We start from the raw sequence: 19,202 nt of genomic DNA on the forward strand, positions 1-19,202 counted from the left end.
GCGAGCGGCGGCCCCTCGCTGTGCCTCTCGCGCAGTCCCCTTGGAGCCTGGGCGGGCGCTGTCGAGGACCCTTTCTGAGGTGTTCGTCCTCTGAGGGGCTAGGAGGGCCATCCGGGTGGGTTTCATTCCGGTTTTAACCTTTTTTGCCACCAGTCCCCAGACTGAGGGTGCTTTTCACTCCCAGCTGGGGGGAGAGAAGAGAGCGGAGAGGATGGTCCACGACCGCTGGTCTCGGCGCTGAGGAAAGCGGAGCTCCATCTCCGTGCCCCGACTCGATCTCCGCCAACTAGTTGTGCAGCCACCCAGACTGAACTTTTGGAGGAATCGTCCTTTTTCTTTCCTTTCAAGATTCTTGGAAGTGGTAGAGAGTGGGAGGCGAAGCCGAGGCAGCTGATCCCTCCACGATGCTGGTGAAGAAGCATGCGGGGAAAGGTGGGGGCCGGGAGCCAGGCTCCGAGGACCCGAGGCAGCGTTGTGCCTGGACCGTGCCGCCGTGCACCTCCCTGGCGGCCCTTCTCTCAGTGGTGGCCCTGATGTCTTGTCTGTACCTTGGGGTGAAAACCAACGACCTCCAGGCGAGGATCGCTGCTCTCGAATCCGCAAAAGGGGACCCTTCCATCCATCTGCTCCCTGATCGCCTGGATCAGCTCAAAGCAGTGGTGCAAGAGAAAGTGGAGCAACTTCTGGCTCAGGTGTGAAAGGCTGGGGTATTTTGCACGTGGATAATGTCTTGCACAGGCGTGATTCTGTGTACACGATCAGCCTGTACCCTTACTGTATGCATACTTGGTGTGGCTGGGTGTGCATACGCTAGGCGACCATTTATGCTCACTGTAGCCTATTATTTGTATATGCACCTCCTTTGATATCACACTCTCTGTCTCTATCATCTTCCCTCACTCTTAATGTTTGCATGCTAAACGTATATGGAGGACTGAAAGAGGGAAGGGTGGCCAGAAAGGCAGCGTGGCATTTTATCTCTTTTTAGTTTTCTAGAGTGACATACTAATCTTTTCCAATTTTTTGGAGAATATTCCTTGCAAAGCTAACATCTGTTAGGTCCTTCATATGTTATAAGAAGGTTCGTGCCATAGGTGTTATTAATACACAAATGGTAATCACTCTTAAAAATGAAGTAAACCTATATGTGATTTTAAATTGATCATTTCACACGTTAGATGTTTTCATATTTAATGTTTGAAAAGAAAAAAAAATGTAGCTTATTTTTTTTTATAAAGGATGCAGTGGCAGGGGTGTTTATGCATGCAGCGCCATTGCAGTTGTGAGTTGAAAGGAATCTAGGTTACGTTTATCAAACCAGGGGTGGCATTAGACTAGAGTTAGGGGGTTTTCTGGAACTTGCTCTAACGACAGAGAGGCTGTGTGGCAGTAGTTGCAGCATGGCGTGATAAACAGTTGACCTTCATGTACACAATATTGGGTGTTTCAAAACCCATAGGTTACCTAAAACTCCAGCATGGTAAAGCCAGGTTTTGGCATTGACTGCATGTGCTTGAGCTGAGGGAGAAAGTGGAGGGTGGTGGTAATTGAAGAATGGAGAAAGATGTTGTACAAGTCCAGCAGTCTTGACACGGTGTCAGAAGTCATTTCTTTTTTTAGGGCTTGGGTACTGTTACCTTTTGACTAAAGTCCAAGTACATATGTAAATGTTAGTTATGCAGGCTATCAAATGCTGGTAAATCAAGCATATGGCCAGAGAGTTCCTAAAGAATCTGTTTCTCTACAATGCTACTGATGACAATACCTCTTCTTTTCCTACAGAGATCCTATGAACATATGGCTAAAATAAGAATCGCAAGAGAAGCACCTTCAGAGTGCAACTGCCCAGCAGGTAAAATGGAACTTATTTTTTAACAAGGTTTCCTCCATAGCAGAGTATTTTTAAAACAAAAGTCCTGTATCTGTCAAGTCTACCTGTAATAATAGTAAAGAAAGAATGCAGGCCCAACTTACTTTAATAAAATCAACATGTCTCAGTCAAAAGAATGGCAAGTAAAGCCCCAAATATTATTTTAAGCAGCATACCAAGGCCTGTTAGGGGAAAGCAAAGGAGATAAAGATAATCACCAAGAAAAATACAAGCAAGATGGCATACAAAGACTGTTTTTAGATTCACAGATTTGAAAAATATTCTTCCTTTTTATTCAGTTTTAATGTCTGTGGTGAAAAGGACTGCAGAACATGTTAGATTCTGAATTCCCTGGTGGCTCATACTGCATTAGTACAGATCTCCATTTGTTCCCTTTGACATACGGTTATGTTAGTAAATTACCCTAACCTCCTCACCTGCTTTTATTCTTTTCTATCAAAAAGGTTCTCTCTCCTATCCTACAGCTAATGATGACGACTGAAAGAAAATAAAATTCTTTATCTTGAGCTTCTTATTATGAACTATTGCATTCTTGATGACTTCTCAGAAAAGGCTGTTCTGTCTTTTCATTTTTCGGTGTAGCTTTTGGGAACTGTTTTAATGACAGCATATTAATAGAAGGATGGAGAAGAGAGACATCAGTGAATAGAAACTCCTATGTAATCATTAAATCTTCATTCACAGATCTCTGAGGCTTGGTAGGCAGTCATCTATGGGTCTAACAGTTTGGGAGGCATTGGAATTTGTCTACTGGAAAACCTCTAGCGGATTCAGCTGATATAAGCCATGAAAAGCTCCCATAAGTTTTGAGATTTTTATTTCAGATAAATGTTGTTAATGCATTTACAAGCGTTTTCATTTTTTTCATCATCACTATAGAAAAATGAGTCTGTTACCTTTTCTTTAATTTTCAGGAACCTGATACTTTAGATGATACTGATATTCAGAAAGGCTAGTTCCTGTGTTTTTTCATATTCTGGATTTTTTTTCTTTTCTCACGAGAACGTGTTTTGACACAACTAAACCGGGCACCATGTTTAGAAGTTTCAAATGTTAGCTCCTGGTTGTACATCATTAAATTTTACCATTTATGTTCTGCTGCATTGTTGACCATAACCGAGCTGGTTTGTTTGTTTGTTTCAATTGAGAAGATATACACATTAGATAACAAGAAAACAAAGAGTTAATGTTTGACATTGGAGATTTCATTCTTGGTTTTTTTCAGTTGGGAAAGACCTCAGAAGTCAGAAATTCAAGGAAGGCACTTTTCTAGTGCAGGAATTAACTTCCAACAACCTCATCAGCCTGTAGGGATTATTTAAATTCCCAAGACAGTTGGTACAGGACTTCACTGATCATACCACTTAGACTCTGCATTTTCTGTATGTAGTATTCTTGTTAGCTGTGTGAAAAACAAACCTGTTTAATTAATAGGATTCTTAGTGAACTTGGTAAAATTTAGAAAAGCGACAACCGCAGCACTGAGTTGTTTTTTGTAGTTAAATCTGCTTCTTGATGTTTGATGCAAGTTAGTTATTGAGGTCTAATTTGTAATCTGGAGGAAAGCCATTACATTTAGAGGGCACCTTATATTATCTTGGAACATCGTTTTGAAACGTTTTCTTCTTAACATATTAACTTCATAATAAATGGTGATTTTACCCTAAGAACACACAAATAAATGATGAATTGGTGATTTCCTTGGCCTTTTGTTGGTTCTCACTAATGGCTGCTTTACTTTCTTGCCACCACTAGAGCTCCACATTACATCAGTTTTCACCAGATGTAATGAAGAGGTAGACATTTGAAGGTGTACAATCTAAGACACAGAATCAAACATGTTTCTTGCTGACAAATCACTATTATAGAAATGCTATAGTATTTTTTTAGTTTGCGGAATAATCAGACATCATCAAAATAAAGGCATTATTTTGAACATAGTATCCTGGGAGGAAACAAGTTATTTTGAATTATGGCTAGTGAGGTATTGTCTTAGGGAATGAATGGCCTGGCCCGGAGGATTAGAAAGGAGATATGGAGCTTCCCACCTGGTTTGGCTTTAACCCTGGTTTGCGGTGACTAAGAGTTGTCACCCAGACATCTGTTTGTAGGGCAGAGTGAGACAAGTCTGTGACCTCAGCTCAGTTCCTGTGGACACATGCCCACCCCTTGAAGTTGACACTCTTGTTGACAGTTTCCGTCACAGAGCCAAGGACTGATAGCAAAGGGCCAATGCCCTGTTGTTTGTGTTCGCTTTAATTGCTTTTGATAGAACTCAGTCCCAGTGAAGTTTATCCAGGTAGGCTACAAGGAAGTCGTAGAATTTATAAATTTTTTGTTTTTTTTTTTTAACACAGGAAAGAACTTTTGTGGAAAAGGGATGGGAAAGACTATTATTGAATGGTTTGTAATTGTAGGGGAAGCACTCTTATTTAATCTTCCCAACAACCTTGGGAGTTAAGTGCTACTAATCTCATATTTACAGATGAAGAAACTGGACACAGAGAAGGTGACTGACTTAGCATAGTAAAGGCAGGGTCACGATTCATGCCCACATCTGACAAAATCAAAAGCACAAAGTCTAATAAACAATAGAAAAGGAATATAGGTTTTGGGCTGGACAGGACTGGAATCCTGGGTCTACTACTAAGTAACTGTGGGACCTTCTCTATATTCCAGGTTCCTCATCCACAAAAAAGTGTCATATACTAACTACCTTCCTCAGAAGTTGATAATTTGCATAAAGTGTGGCATTTTAGTGGTTATTCATTAGATAATAGTTATTATTCTTTTTAATATATTATGCACTACTTAACTCTAACCTGGTCCATGGGGACGCATGATATAGGTGGGAAAACTTAGCCCTGGAAATGTATATAACTTGTTCAAAACCCAAAGGCTAGTTAATGGCAGGCTTTGGATTAGAATACCGTGGTTAGTTAAGCAAATATATCTGCAGATCATTCATGCAGATAATCAAAATGAGTCAGTATCTCTTAGTACTATATCAATGGAGATTGGTTCTTTATAGATATTTATATTAGTCTAATAAATTGTTTTTACCAAATTTGAAGGAAAAACTTTTGACCTTGTAGGTAAACCATGATTGAAGTGGTTAGAATTTGGGATTAAAAGAGTATGAGGATATGTCTTTACAGTTTTGATAACACATGTTTTCTAAAAGAAGTGCTTTAACTGTCTGACTCATTTTCACACTTATTTTTTTTAAATGTTTATTTATTTTTGAGACAGAGAGAGAGAGAGAGAGAGAGAGAGAGAGAGAGGGAGGGAGGGAGTGTGTGAGCAGGGCTAGAGGAGGGGCAGAGAAGGGAGAGACAGAACTCGAAGAGGGCTCCAGGCTCCGCACTGTCAGCACAGATCCTGACTCGGGGCTCAAACTCAGGAATTGTGAGATCGTGACCTGAGCTGAAGTCAGACACGTAACCGACTGAGCCACCCAGGCGCCCCTCATTTTTACACTTATTTTTTAACAGTTTTATTGAAGCATAATTTATAATACTTACCCATTTTAAGTGTATGAATTAAAAAAAGTTAAATAAATTTATAGAGTTGGGCAACCATCACCATAATCTAATTTTAAGTCACCTTTGTTGCTTCCCGAAAATTTACATTTACTTTTTTCATGTGCTTGGAGAAATTCTAGTTTTTGAATATTTGCTTTAAAGAAACCCCATAATAAAATGAAAAAGCCATGCAAATTGAAGCTCTGCTTAGCACAATATTTGCTTTAGTAGTAGCTGAACCATAGACGTTCAGCTGACATCCCGTGGCTTGGCTTCGGTAAAACTTGACCCTCATAGGAGTGAATAAATTGGCTGTTTGCTATGGCTGTAGAATCCTGTTTTGGGTTTTGTTCTTGGAGCCCTGCATCAAGTGTGTATAAACCAGGCATATTTATAGGAGGGTTTCTGTGTTCCAACTGGTAAAGAACACTGGGAGCCAGACAGCCAACCAAAAGATATTTAGATCAGAAATGTTTCTGTACCCTACTCATCAGTAGTGTTGTTTTCCCAGGATATTAGTTACAAGAACCTCTAAGCTGTAATGGATAGAGAATGTGAATGGGCAATAAAGAATCCAGAGTTATAATCCTGGCTTTGTTATTAACATGTTGTACAATCTTGGACAAGTCATTTCCCAAAAGAATGACTTTTATAGGCTCTATTTTCATATCCTTAAAATAAGGAGTATTGGACTAGAATGATTTTGAAGGGCATTTGTTGCTTCTCTAGGTTTAAAGAGCCTGCTGTGTGCCAAATATCATGCTAGCTACTGGGAATATGCTGATGAACAAGGCAAACTTGGTATCTGCCCTCATGGAGCTTACATTTCAATGAGAATGACAGACATTTATTTAAAAATAGCATAAATTTGGGGCACCTGGGTGACTCAGTCGGTTAAGCAACTGACTTCGGCTTGGGTCATGATCTCACCGTTCTTGGGTTCCAGCCCCGCATGGGGCTCTGTGCTGACGGCTCGGAGCCTGGAGCCTGCTTCAGATTCTGTATCTCCCTCTCTCTCTGCCCGTCCCCTGCTTGTGCTCTGTGTCTCTCTGTCTGTCTCACAAAAATAAATAAAATGTAAAAATCGCATAAATTTAGTCATGACAAGTGCGACCTCGAAAAAGAACTGTGTGCTTTGGAGTACATGACCACAATTTCTTTCATATTGTAAATACTAGGACTTTATTGTTCTTTTCTCTGGGGGTGGAGGGTAGAGAAATGCACAGTAGGAGAAATCATAATATGAGAAAATCTGTGTTTTGATTACAAATAAAAGTGCTAGCAATGTATAAAAAGCTGCTTTGCATAACCTCACCTGGCTTTGGCATTCCAAGAATTTATGGTCAGATAAATGTATATTGATACCTGATTTACCTATATTGATACCCAACTGAAACAAAAAAGCGGCTTTAATATATAAGGTTTGTGATAAATCGGATGGTGATTTATTCTTCTACATTTCTCCTGAACACAGTGAAATTTGGGCTGGATAAGAGTCCAAACTTCCTGTCTGGTGGTACTAAACAGTGTCCTTGCACTTGTCTCCTCTACATTCATTGATAATGATGAAATGGAGTGCAGCTACTCATCAGCTTGGAGAATTTAGCTGGAGATAATAAAGATATACTATATAACTTTCAATGTTCCTATACACCCTGCAAGTCTATGAAAATTACTGTATACAAAAAAAAAAAAAGAATAAATGTAGGCAAATAAAAGTACCTCTGATTCATGTATGTGAGTAATACAGCCTCTGGTGATAGGCTTTGTGATATCTTCTCAATTTTTGGTAGAAATACATGTTACTGTAGCTTTAAGGTTGTGCACCCTTTTCCATCATATGGGAAGACCTTTATATTACCTTGCTAACATAAATTTACTTTATCATATAAGGCGTGTATTTCCTACCAACATGGTTTTTCACTTATGCTGTACGTTTTTCCTAACCCGCTGCACAATGAATGGATGGAGTGCATTGAGTAAGGGCATAATATGTGTAGATTTTCAATTATGTAAGGTAAAGAACAGTCAGAAATGGTTTGCAGAAAGAAAGCAAATTAAAATGCTATAAATGTTATTTAAATGAGAATAGCAGGCTTTCCTCTCCTTTCCTAAGGCCAGACAATACAATGTGACACCCGAGCACCTCAAAGCATTCGTGTTACATGGTTTCAGTCCTAATGAGCACAGCAGTTTGGGTGTAACACTTAGTTGGTCCAGTAATGACAGCTGGCAAAATGCCCTGTCACCCAAAGGACCAGGGACAAATTGCCTCTTGAAGCAGTGTTCTTGTTTCTTAGCTTCTCTTCTGCGTTTCTTGTCTAAAAATTATTAAGAAGTTATTTCTTCAAGTCTTCTTTTCTCTTTCTTACCTGGGTAATTCTGTTTTTCTATGAACTGGGAATTATTTAAGAAAAGGGTATCTGTTCTGCATAGGGGTTAATTCTTTCTGGCTCACTTGATAAACGTACAGATACAAGTAGCCTTGCAGGGCCATAATAACCTCTTGCGCTTATGATTGGTTTCTAACTGTGCAAAATCAACTACATGACGTTTACAAAACCACTATTTGAATGTCAAAATTAGCTCTAGGAATGGAGAAGGAAGGCATCCTCTCTAGATGAAATTAGGTAAATGGAGAGCTGGTGGTGGGGAAACATGCCAGAACGAGGACTGTTTTACAGTCCAGGGGGGCCATTTCCTGCTTCAGGGGGAACCACACTAGACACTCATCAAAATGACATCAATCTTTGTTATCTTGAGTGGAAACCATCCAAAACCTATTATGAAAAAGTGTTTTTATTCCATCCTACCACTTTATAAACATTACTTGGTGATTTGATGGAAGCTGAGAATGTGAAAACAATGCATGGGTTAGTCTGGGCTACAGGCTGTAGCCAATATGTGACTGCTCAACACAGAAGCATCCCCACCCTCCGTGGCTTGCCAGTATGGGTGAAGATCCATGCCGTGAATATCCACTCATGATATTTAATACTTTTTTTCCCAATGTGTGTTAACAATGACTATGGTATACCTGCATATTGAATGCTTAGCTATGTATAGTTATTGTTTCATTTGGGATGTGTTCAGCACTCTTGCAGTCAAAAAATATTTTAAAACTGACCTTTAAGAAGGAGGGATGCAGAAGACTGGGAAGCAGAAGGATATGGAATTACTCACAAATTAAAATCGACCACTTTTCACCGGTATCATATATTCTTTCAAATGACTACTCTGTGAGTCTCTTAGGTATAGGATTCCTTAAAGAAATGCCACCAGATGGCAGACACCTTCCCTCTGTGACCACAAGGAGGAGGAACTGAGCTGAATAGTGGGACTTCGGTCAGCCTCTTCCCAGTTCAATTCCTAGCTGATTTCTTGACTTCTGTTCGCAATGGAAGAGATTAATGGGGGGAAGCAAGTAATTTCTTCCACCTATATTTGAAGACTAGAATGTCCTATGAGCTTTTAAAACAATTTAATTTAAAACAATTTAAAACAATTATTTAAAACAATTTAATAAATTTCACATTTGTATTAGTCATTATTAGTTATTTAGTAGATCAATTCACAGTTAGGAACTTGAAGCCAGTATTCTAATAGCTAGAATACATGAACTAAATATAATTGAATTTATCAACTGGGGATTTTGTGCTCATCCTTTGTAATTTCTCAGAATCAAGAATTGTTTGAAATCACGATCACGATTTTGACATCATTTCATCTGTCGTGTCCGTTTTAACTTCAGTTACCACATGATAGTTGAAATGGGTTCTTTATTGTGTTCTTTAGCCTGATTGCTTAGTCTGATTTCCAGGAATGCCCCAAACTGTGTCTGTTCCTTTGGCTAAAAAAATTTTAGATTTTAGAAATTCTAGGCTTCTGGGTTATGTACACAAAGTTTTTATTCTTCTATTTGAAATGTGGTCAGCACATATTTAAGTACAATTTTCACATTTAGGCTAAGTGGCTGAGTAAATGGGATGAATTGTAGCCAGCTCTAGTTTGCACATTATGGTACATTTGAGAGTCAGAATATATCTAACTGGAAGTAGTCGCAGGGGTAGAGTCTATTTTTTCTTTCTTTATCAAAGAGGTTACATGTAAGAGGAGTAAAAGGGGAGGAGGAAAAAGCCACCCACATCCCATAATCTCTTGGAATCATACTGCTTTGTCTTCATTTTTAGTAAGTCTAGTGTTTTAGAGTTCTTACAAGGTAGAGAGAGTCAGAGGAATTCTCCATTATAGCTCTATCTCCAGCATCCTCTTTGGCCCTTGTAGCAGTAAATGGGAGAACAAAATCTCTTAGGAATCCCTCCTTCAAGTCTGTTACAGGACCAGAGTTGTGTTCTTATTTTTGATCCTTAAGATGCTAGAATTAAATATGCCTGGAAAACTGATACAGTTCTTTCCCAGCATTCCAGGATCTTAGGTCAGTTCCGGCAGCTATCAAAGGTAAGTTGTTTGTGTAACCCTTCTAGGAATTATGAAACTCCAATTTGTGTCTCAGGGGCTCTAGAATCCAGCTGGTATTTTTTAGATGTACATGATATGACCATAAGGTAAAACATCCACAAAGCACCAACCTTTTGACTTTAAAGTCGTGCTAGAAATACTGGCAAAATCTAGGGGTAAGTGAACTTTGGAATACTAAAAGTCATTTTTTTTTTTTTTTTTTTTTTTTTACTTGAAAGAATTAAGGCTCAAGGTCCGAGAAGATAAAGTTAGAAAGGAAATAAGCTTCTTAAATAATTGCCTTTCTGAGGATGGATACCAATTTGATTGGGGGCGGTCATATGAGTGCAGTGGGTTAAGGATCAGCTGACTCTTGTGGGCAGATCCTGACCCTAACTGCTAAGTGGTCTCATGGTATAATTGTATCCTACTTCCTGAGGGAGTGTGTTGGGAGTGCACTTCTACCAATGTCATTTATGAGCTTCATGGTTGGGGTTCTGGTTTGTATCTGTGTATCTCTAGGGCTTATTGTAGAATTCTCTACAGAAGATTCTTTATAAATGTTCATAATGATTATAATGGATATCTGTCAACTTGACCTGGTTGAGGACTTTTATTGAGGTTTATCTCTTTATATACACTAATATTCTTATCCCCAGGACTTTTTAACATTTTCCCTGAGGACTTTGTGGGCCATAATATATTAAAGCTAATACAAATCTTGGAGATCAAGTAGTTCAGGGGCTTTCCAATATTTCTTAAAGAAGCTGAACTGTTCAATCTTATTTATTTATTTATTTATTATTATTATTATTTTTGAGAGACAGAGACAGAGTGCGATCAGGGGAGGGGCACAGAAAGAGGGAGACACAGAACTGGAAGCAGGCTCCAGGCTCTGAGCTATCAGCACAGAGCCCAACGTGGGGCTCGAACTCACAACCCGTGAGATCATGACCTGAGCTGAAGTTGGATGCTTAACCGACTGAGCCACCCAGGTGCCCCTGAACTTTTCCATCTTATGAGGAAATGTACTAAATGAAATTGGATGTAATGTTAGCTACACCTCCCCCATGCTGGCCCCTGAGGTATCTCCATAGGACCTTAGGACTCCATAGAGGATCTATTAGAGGACCTATTAGAAGATCACTGGAAGTCCAATGTCCAGTGTGATATCATCTCCCACGTCTAGCGATACTATATACTTGTTAACACAGAAACTGCCTCCAAAATTTTGTAATTAGAAATATTACTAAGAATGATAGAGGCAAAATTATTTATTAAGAAATGAATAGAATCCAGAAACAACTATTAATGTCATATTGTCTCTTTACTGGGTTGTACTGGCCCAGCAAAGAAGGTATAATAATGGTGGTAGCACAGGAAAGCTGGGAAGATGCACTGTGTAACTGAGTATGATCCTGTTTATCAGAAAATCAATATCCCACTTCATGCTTTTTCTTAAAGTTACTCATATTTTAAGCCTTCATGTCAGCATATTATTCTTGCTTATTCAAAAGTTTTCTGTGTTTTTCAAATTTCTTTCCTTGTATTTTTACTTATTCTTTAATTCTAGGTATTATATTGGGCCTTATCACAAAGTTACAACAGTCCGTTGCCTTTTAAAATATATATATATGTAAAGCAGTTGATTTTTTAAAAAGCGTCTTTTTTATTTTTGAGAGAAAGAGAGTGATCAGGGGAGGGCAGAGAGAGGGGGACAGAGGATCTGAAGTGGGCTTTGTGCTGACAGCAGAGAGCCTGATGCAGGGCTCTACCTCACAAGCCATGAGATCCGAAGCTGACGACAGACGCTCAACAGATTGAGCCCCCAGGTGTCCCTAATGCAGTAGTTTTTAAACTAATGGTTAATACTTAGTTTAAGTAGTATATGAAAAATAAGTATCCCTCAAGTAATATATTGTGAGAGAGTTGTTATTAAAGATGTCTCTGGGATCTTTGAGACTTTTTTACTTGATTTTTGTGTGTTAAGCTGATGATGTTTATGTATTAAATTTAAACTTACAGTACAATGAGAATATATGAATTGGGCATTTATGTTTAAATGCTAAAAGGGAAAACTTGAGGAATTAACAATATTTTAGCCAATAGTGAGTGATATGTACAGTGCATTTTACAGAGCAAGTGTAAATCCGGCTGCAATCATAGTGTAACAAGTACTGCAGTTTGACAGACAATATTCTACTTCCGGTGGAAATGAATGTCCACTGTCATCAGCAATGCTGTTGACCGTTTTGAGTAGTGACTCATGGACGGTAGTTTGGCCAAGTACAACACCTTACTCAATTGTCTTATTGGACAGATAATAGAAAGGCACAGCAACTACACAAGTTATTGAGCTTTGGTGAGCAATTTATTTTCTCTTCAATACATAGTCTCAACCTATAGACTTTTGGGAAGTCTTGGAAGAGAAAAATGACTTTTCTTTTTTAAACTGCTTTAGGGGCACCTGGGTGGCTCAATCGGTGAAGTGTCCGACTCCAGCTCAGGTCATGATCTCATGGTGCGTGACTTCGAGCCCTGTGTTGGGCTCTGTGCTGACAGCTCAGACACTGGAGCCTGCTTTGGATTTTGAATCTCCCTCTCTCACTGTCTCTACCCCCACTCATGCTCTGTCTCTCTCTCTCTCTCAAAAAAAAATTAAAAAATTTAAGAAAAAAACCAGCTTTAGTTACCTTGCTTTCTAAGAGAGAACAATTATCAGGAAAGCAGCAAAGATAGGGAGGTTGACCAGGTACTAAAGGCTGGAGAGATCATATATACTAACCAAAGCTATTTTAAGCTGGTAAAAAGAGGTTTAACTGAACAAATTATATGCTCTACATTTACTTCCCAAACCCTACAGATACGCTGACAACTTCCTAGGAGTTTAAGAAGCAAGACTGACAGTGGTGGCTTAGTACTACTCTACATGTTATGCATCTGGAAGTGTTTAATAAAGGAAAAACTCTAGCATTGAGAAAGTACATCCATAAAGAAAACAGGGCTTTTATGTTCTTGTATATAGTTTCCTTCTGTGCAGTTATTTAATGCTCTGAATTTCAGCTTCTTCTGAGGATACTTCCCTGAATATTGGCTTGGTTCTGTGATCAAGTTCTATATGAGGAATGCTATGTGTTGGTGGTAAAATATATGTCACCATTTTTACAATATTAAAAAAGAAGTTAAATTATTTTTATGTCAAAACTGTCCTTGAATTGAGAGGTCTGAGGTATTCTTTCTGTTTTCTATGTGTGAGCCCATAACACATTAGACTCGGGATGTGTTTTATTCTTTTAAGCCTTTCATCTATTTGAACAGAAAACTTTTGCTTCCAGTATCAATCCTCAAGAAGGAATCCCAGATAGAGGGATTTTCTTTTTTTAAAAAAAAATTTTTTTTAACGTTTATTTACTTTTGAGACAGAGAGAGACAAAGCATGAACGGGGGAGGGGCAGAGAGAGAGGGAGACACAGAATCGGAAGCAGGCTCCAGGCTCTGAGCCATCAGCCCAGAGCCCGACGCAGGGCTTGAACCCACGGACCGCGAGATCGTGACTTGAGCCGAAGTTGGACGCTCAACCGACTGAGCCACCCAGGCGCCCGATAGAGGGATTTTCTAATCAGTCACGTTTATCATCTATATTTGAGCATCACCCATCATTTTTCTCATCATTTTCAGTTTTTGTTTTTTGTTTTTTTTACAAGTCTCCACTTTTAACAGTGGTGGGCATTTTTAAATAATGTTCATTGAACTCCTGAAAACCAATAGTGAACATAGCAAAAACACCCATAGAGAAGTGATGCCCTGTCAGGCTTTCAGTGAATAAGCATTTGCCCTGATGTGCTCTGTTGTTGGCAAACAGACTAGACAAGGATTGTCTTTGGGATGTAGCTATGTATCTATGAAACTACAGAAATAGAGGATCTTCTTTCTATGTTCCCAAATAAGAGTCAGGCCACTCTCCTTTCCATCCTCCCTCCCTTGCCTTCTCTAGAATGAATATAGATTCTATTTTTCTTGCATTCTAATGTTTGTTTATTTTCGAGAGAGAAAAAGAGACAGAGCACGAACAGGGGAGGGACAGAGAGAGAGGGAGACACAGAATCCGAAGCAGGCTCCAGGCTATGAGCTATCAGCACAGAGCCTGACGTGGGGCTCAAACTCACAGACTGTGAGATCATGACCTGAGGTGAAGTCGGAAGCTTAATCAACTGAGCCACCCAGATGCCCCATATTTTGCCTCCATTCTATTGATGACACTCTACTTAGCTTACTGTCCACTTCTAATTTGATCAGTCAGGGACTTTATCACCTTTCAGTCTCAACACCTCTATGCCTTTCCTGGGCAATAGCTGTGGTTGTGATTACATTTATTTATTTTTTGAGAAACATAGAGAGACAGAGCACAAGTTGGGGAGGGGCAGAGAGAGAAGGAGACACAGAATCCGAAGCAGGCTCCAGGCTCCGAGCTGTCAGCACAGAGCCTGACACGGGGCTCGGACTCACAAACCGTGAGATCATGACCTGAGTGGAAGTCGGACGCTCAGCTCATTGAGGCACCCAGGCGCCCCAGCTGTAGTTATGATTAAATCCAGCAGTGTAACTGAGGAATTGTCAATGGGAACTGTCAATACTTCTCCCAGATTTCAATAACTAATTGTTTTCTCAAAAATTACTGTTAAAGGTAATTTTCAAAAAAGGTAAAATTGTGACTTTCATACAGATATAAAGCGAACATGTGTTAAAGATTTTGCTTAAATCATGAAAGAAGGAACTGATAAGATGTTTTAACTAGTTCAAAGGAGAATTTAAAAATGGATACATTTATAGTCTAGAATATCAAAATTGTTGTGTAGATGGAGGCAAAACTGGACTTTTCCCACAGTGAGGGAGGGCAGTCAATTGCACTCAGTCAGAAAGAATTTGCATGTCTATGGTAAGATTTATTTTGCTTTACTATTAGTTATCTACAACTTACAGTTTTAAATAGCCCTGAAAGAATCAGAATTAGGTAAGTGGGAAGGATATGCTGTAGACAGTGCATAGTTTTTCACTGTGCTGAGCTGTCAGCACAGAGCCTGACATGGGGCTTGAATGCATGAACCGTGAGATCATGACCCGAGCCAAAGTTGGACGCCTAACCGACTGAGCCACCCAGGCACCCCATAGCTTTGTATACTTTATATACTAGACCCCTGAGGGTTGTGCTGATTGGTAGGCCTATACAACTGGCATGAGTTGCAGAAGTGGCCTTTAAATTCATAACACTGAAGAGTTGTTTAAGGTAATAGACCACTTTGGAAGACTCAGCTTCCTGTGTTTCAGTATCAGTGAGTAGCTTTCACTGATGTTCAAGAGGGAGTTGCTGACCTAACCTTTGTGTTTGGGAATATTATATCCAGGCAATTATATTGTTTACATAGGCTACACTTATCCTCTGTGAGCATGTGGTTGCCTGGGGATTTTGTGCTATTTTGGCCATTTTGGCCTTGACTTCAGGTTTGTTCTAGTTTGGCTTTTCCTTGGGCACTCTCATCATATTCATGTGTTGCTGCTTCAGACAACTTGTCTTTAGTCCATACTCTAAGCTTTATTTGCTTATTCTTGGCCAGTTGCCTCTCCTGTTGGACTCTGCCTTGTTTGATCTCCTACTACTTCTACTGCTACCAACTCATATTTACTTCACTTACTAGTAGCCCAGACAGCTCAGCCTCAGCTGCCCAGGTATATGGATACTTTACTCTGTTCCCACCTGTTTGTTTGTTTGTTTGTTTGTTTCTTTCTTTCTTTCTTTCTTTCTTTCTTTCTTTCTTTCTTTTCTTTCTTTCTAACATTTTTTAAATGTTTTTTAATTTACTTTTGAGACAGAGAGAGACAGAGCATGAGCAGGGGAGGGGCAGAGAGAGAGAGGGAGATACAGAATCTGAAGCAGGTTCCAGGCTCTGAGCTGTCAGCACAGAGCCCACACTGGGCTTGAACTCACAAGCGGCAAGATCATGACCTGAGCTGAAGTCGGATGCTTAACCGACTGAGCCATCTGGGTGACCCTGCTCCCACCTGTTTCAGTTGCTAAAACCTTTTGGCTGAGCCCACTGGGATTTTGTCAGAATAGCTGAAGCTAGATAATGGCCCTTCCTATACATTCTAGGAAGACAGTATATTAGAATGGCAGCCAGGGATGGGTGGGGATACATGGAAACTACATGGTTTTTGGTGCTTCGTTGAGAAGCAGTTTGGTCTCATACTACTAGGTAGGGGAGGGAGTTAATTATAAATGTTAAATATTTTTATTTATTTATTTTTTAGTGTTTATTTATTTCGAGAGAGAGAGTGCATGCGCAGGGGAGGGGCAGAGAGAGAGTGGGAGAGAGAGAATCCCAAGCAGGCTCTGCACTGTCAGTACAGAGCCTGACACGGGGTTAATCCCAGGACCCATGAGATCATGACCTGAGCCAAAATCAAGAGTTAGTCACTCAACCGACTGAGCTCCCCAAGCATCCCATAAATGTTAAATATTTTAGATATTAGTATCTAAAAATTATATATTGTGGGTGGTAACTGATCTCTGGTATTACCTAATTCCAGTCAACTATGGCAGAGGTGAAAGAATCATGTATAGTCTTTTGAGAATCTTTTTGTTCACCTAAGTGATAAAGTATTTATTGTGATTTACTGTGGGTGAGACCCTGTGCCATGTATGTTACTATTGAAAGAAATAAGTAGGCTGCAAAGCTCTGGTGGAGGAATAAGGGTGTCAGATATGCAGACTGAAGACTGCAAGAGAAGGAAAAGCTACAAAAGTATAGCCTGTAGCCAACTGTATCTAATTTTAATGGATTTGAGACTACAATGATAATTGTTATTTGAAGTCATAATTCCAGTTCATTTACTTTCACAATTTCAAAAATAGCAACATGTTATTAAAGAAGATGGCATTTGAATTTATTTTACTTTCTTCTAAGAATATTGACTAGTTCTCTAAAGTATATAACCATACTTTGCAGAAATGTTAATGGCACTTCAATTAGATAGTTTTTCTGAAAAAAAAAAAAAAGAAAAAAAAAGATCTCTGTCAGTTGTTAGGTCAAATGCAACAGTTTTAACCCCTCCGCAGGCTACCTTTCATGGCAGTTACTTTTAAGAAGTCTTGCAGACTCCCTTGAATGTCAGTTCAGATTCTATGGTCATATTTCCTAGTGAAGACAGAATCTCTGGGTCTTGACCTGACTCCCTTGGGTTATAAAGAATAGAGATCCACTCAGGTGGCCTTAAGCAATAGTGGTACAGGGATTCTCAACTTTGTCACTATTGACATTCTGGACTGGATAATTCTTTAAATTTTTAAAACATTAAAAAAATTTTTTTTATTTTTGAGAGACAGAGAGAGACAGAGTGCAAGCAGGGGAGGGGCAGAGAGAGAGAGAGAGAAGGAGACAGAATCTGAAGCAGGCTCCAGACTCCGAGCTGTCAGCACAGAGCCCAACACGGAGCTCAAACCCACAAACCATGAGATCATGACCTGAGCCGAAGTTGGATGCTCAACCGACTGAGCCACTGAGGCACCCTTGGACTGGCTAATTCTTTATTGTGGGAGGCTGTTCTGTGCATTGTAGGATGTTTAGCAGCATCCTTGCTTGGCTTTTACACATTAGATGCCAGTTGCAGCCCTTTTATTCTACACCCAGAAATGTGTCCAACATTACCAAATGTCCCTTAGGTGTCAAAATCACCCCTACTTGAGTACCTTTCTTTTAAAAGATGCCCAGTGAATAAGGAAGGCAGGACTAGCAAGAGCTCTGCAGGCTCCCCTGCAAGAACAGGGAAGGAGGGTGATCAGAACTTTCAGGATAGTTCTTTTCCCCTCAGCAGAAGGCATCCAGGGCAGTGCTCTCTGGGCTTAAGAATTTTATCTCTGCTTCTGCTGCCTTTGTCAAGGCTGCATTCCTCTGCTGTCTTTCTGCTGCTGCTTGCTTGTTGCCTTCTGGTCCAGTTATTGCCCAAGGTCAACCCCTTTCTTTGTGTTTGATTTCACCATTGTTGTTATTATTCTTAAAATAATACCCAGGCCAAGAAATGCAAGCATTTAAATTAAAAATGGTACACAGCATCCGTCTCTCTGCAGAAATCCAGTGTTAATTGGTTGCTTGCCTTTCCTACACAGATTGATTCACATCATTGTTTTTGAAGGCTGTAGAGTAACTCTGTTGTACAAATGTAACACATTCTATTCATTGAGAAAGCAAATCACTTTTGAAGGTTTAGATGTACCTGCTTATTTCTTGTTCTCCTGTTTCCTGAGGAAGATTCCTTTGATTTCTAGTTCTAGTCCACACAACCTCAAGCTGTATTTGAGGGAGTGTAATAAATACTTGTTGACTACATATGTTACTGATGACAAATCTTTAACAACTACTCTCAAAAAAAAGTCCTGATTTGTGGCAATTGCAGATTTTTGGGGTGTAAGTGTCCTACCAAGGTTGATTTCAAGTTAACAAAGTGACATTAGGAAGTGATAAGTTTGAGTGTTTATTAACTTTGCTTTAATACAGTTTATTTTATTGTAAGTGTATATAATTAAATTTTTAACAATAACTGTGTTTAACAATGGGCTTGCAGAATCCTAAAAATGGAACAGTTAGCTCTCCTAACTCAGCTTCTAGCACCCACTGGCTTTGATAGTCTTGTTTCCATACAGAGTATATTGCATTGTTTGGGGTAATGTTCTCTCCAAATGGGAATGCTGCCTCTGATTGTATTCAGTGTTGGGAGGGCCTTTAAAGGTTAGCTAGACTTACATTGCCTCAGGTGCTTGAATTCCCTTAGTGTGTTCTTGGCTAAATGTTTATTCAATTTAGGATTACCTCTTGAATAGATCATTCAGTCTTCAGACTGGCTTGTTAAAAAGCTCATGTTGAAATTTATCTCCTTCTGATCATCCACGATTTTATTTTGTACACCATCCTCACTCTACATCATAAAAAATATATTGAATACCTCTGTACTATGACAACTTTTCCAATGTTTGAAATCATTTACTGTATTTCCTATTAATATTTTCATTTTTTGGAATAAATGCCCTTAGCTCATTCAGGTATTCCAATTTGTCTACTTCATTCTTAAAGTGTTGAAAACGGATTTGAATGAAACTCTGATAGGTCCTGACTGGCAAATACAAGAGGGGGAGAGAGGAAGACTTCCCTTGTTCTAGATACTATACTGCCAACTAATACAGCCTAAAATTATAATAATTTTCTTGCTGGTCCCATAATTGAATTTACCAGTACTGCATTTAACATTGATAAAAACTTTATTTTTTATGTATGCTGCTG

At 39.4% G+C, this 19,202-nt stretch overlaps 1 protein-coding gene across 1 annotated transcript in view; it reads left to right on the plus strand.

The window, feature by feature from the left end:
* Positions 1 to 404: 404 nt before the first annotated feature.
* Positions 405 to 19,202, plus strand: part of COL25A1 (collagen type XXV alpha 1 chain) — a 449,006-nt gene continuing 430,208 nt past the window's right edge. The window contains exons 1-2 of the mRNA XM_042982696.1: positions 405 to 692; positions 1,783 to 1,852. Coding sequence (XP_042838630.1) covers positions 405 to 692; positions 1,783 to 1,852 — 358 coding nt within the window. The remainder of the gene's footprint in view (positions 693 to 1,782; positions 1,853 to 19,202) is intronic.

The sequence above is a fragment of the Panthera tigris genome, chromosome B1, assembly GCF_018350195.1.
Source record: "Panthera tigris isolate Pti1 chromosome B1, P.tigris_Pti1_mat1.1, whole genome shotgun sequence".
In the NCBI taxonomy this organism is placed as follows: domain Eukaryota; kingdom Metazoa; phylum Chordata; class Mammalia; order Carnivora; family Felidae; genus Panthera; species Panthera tigris.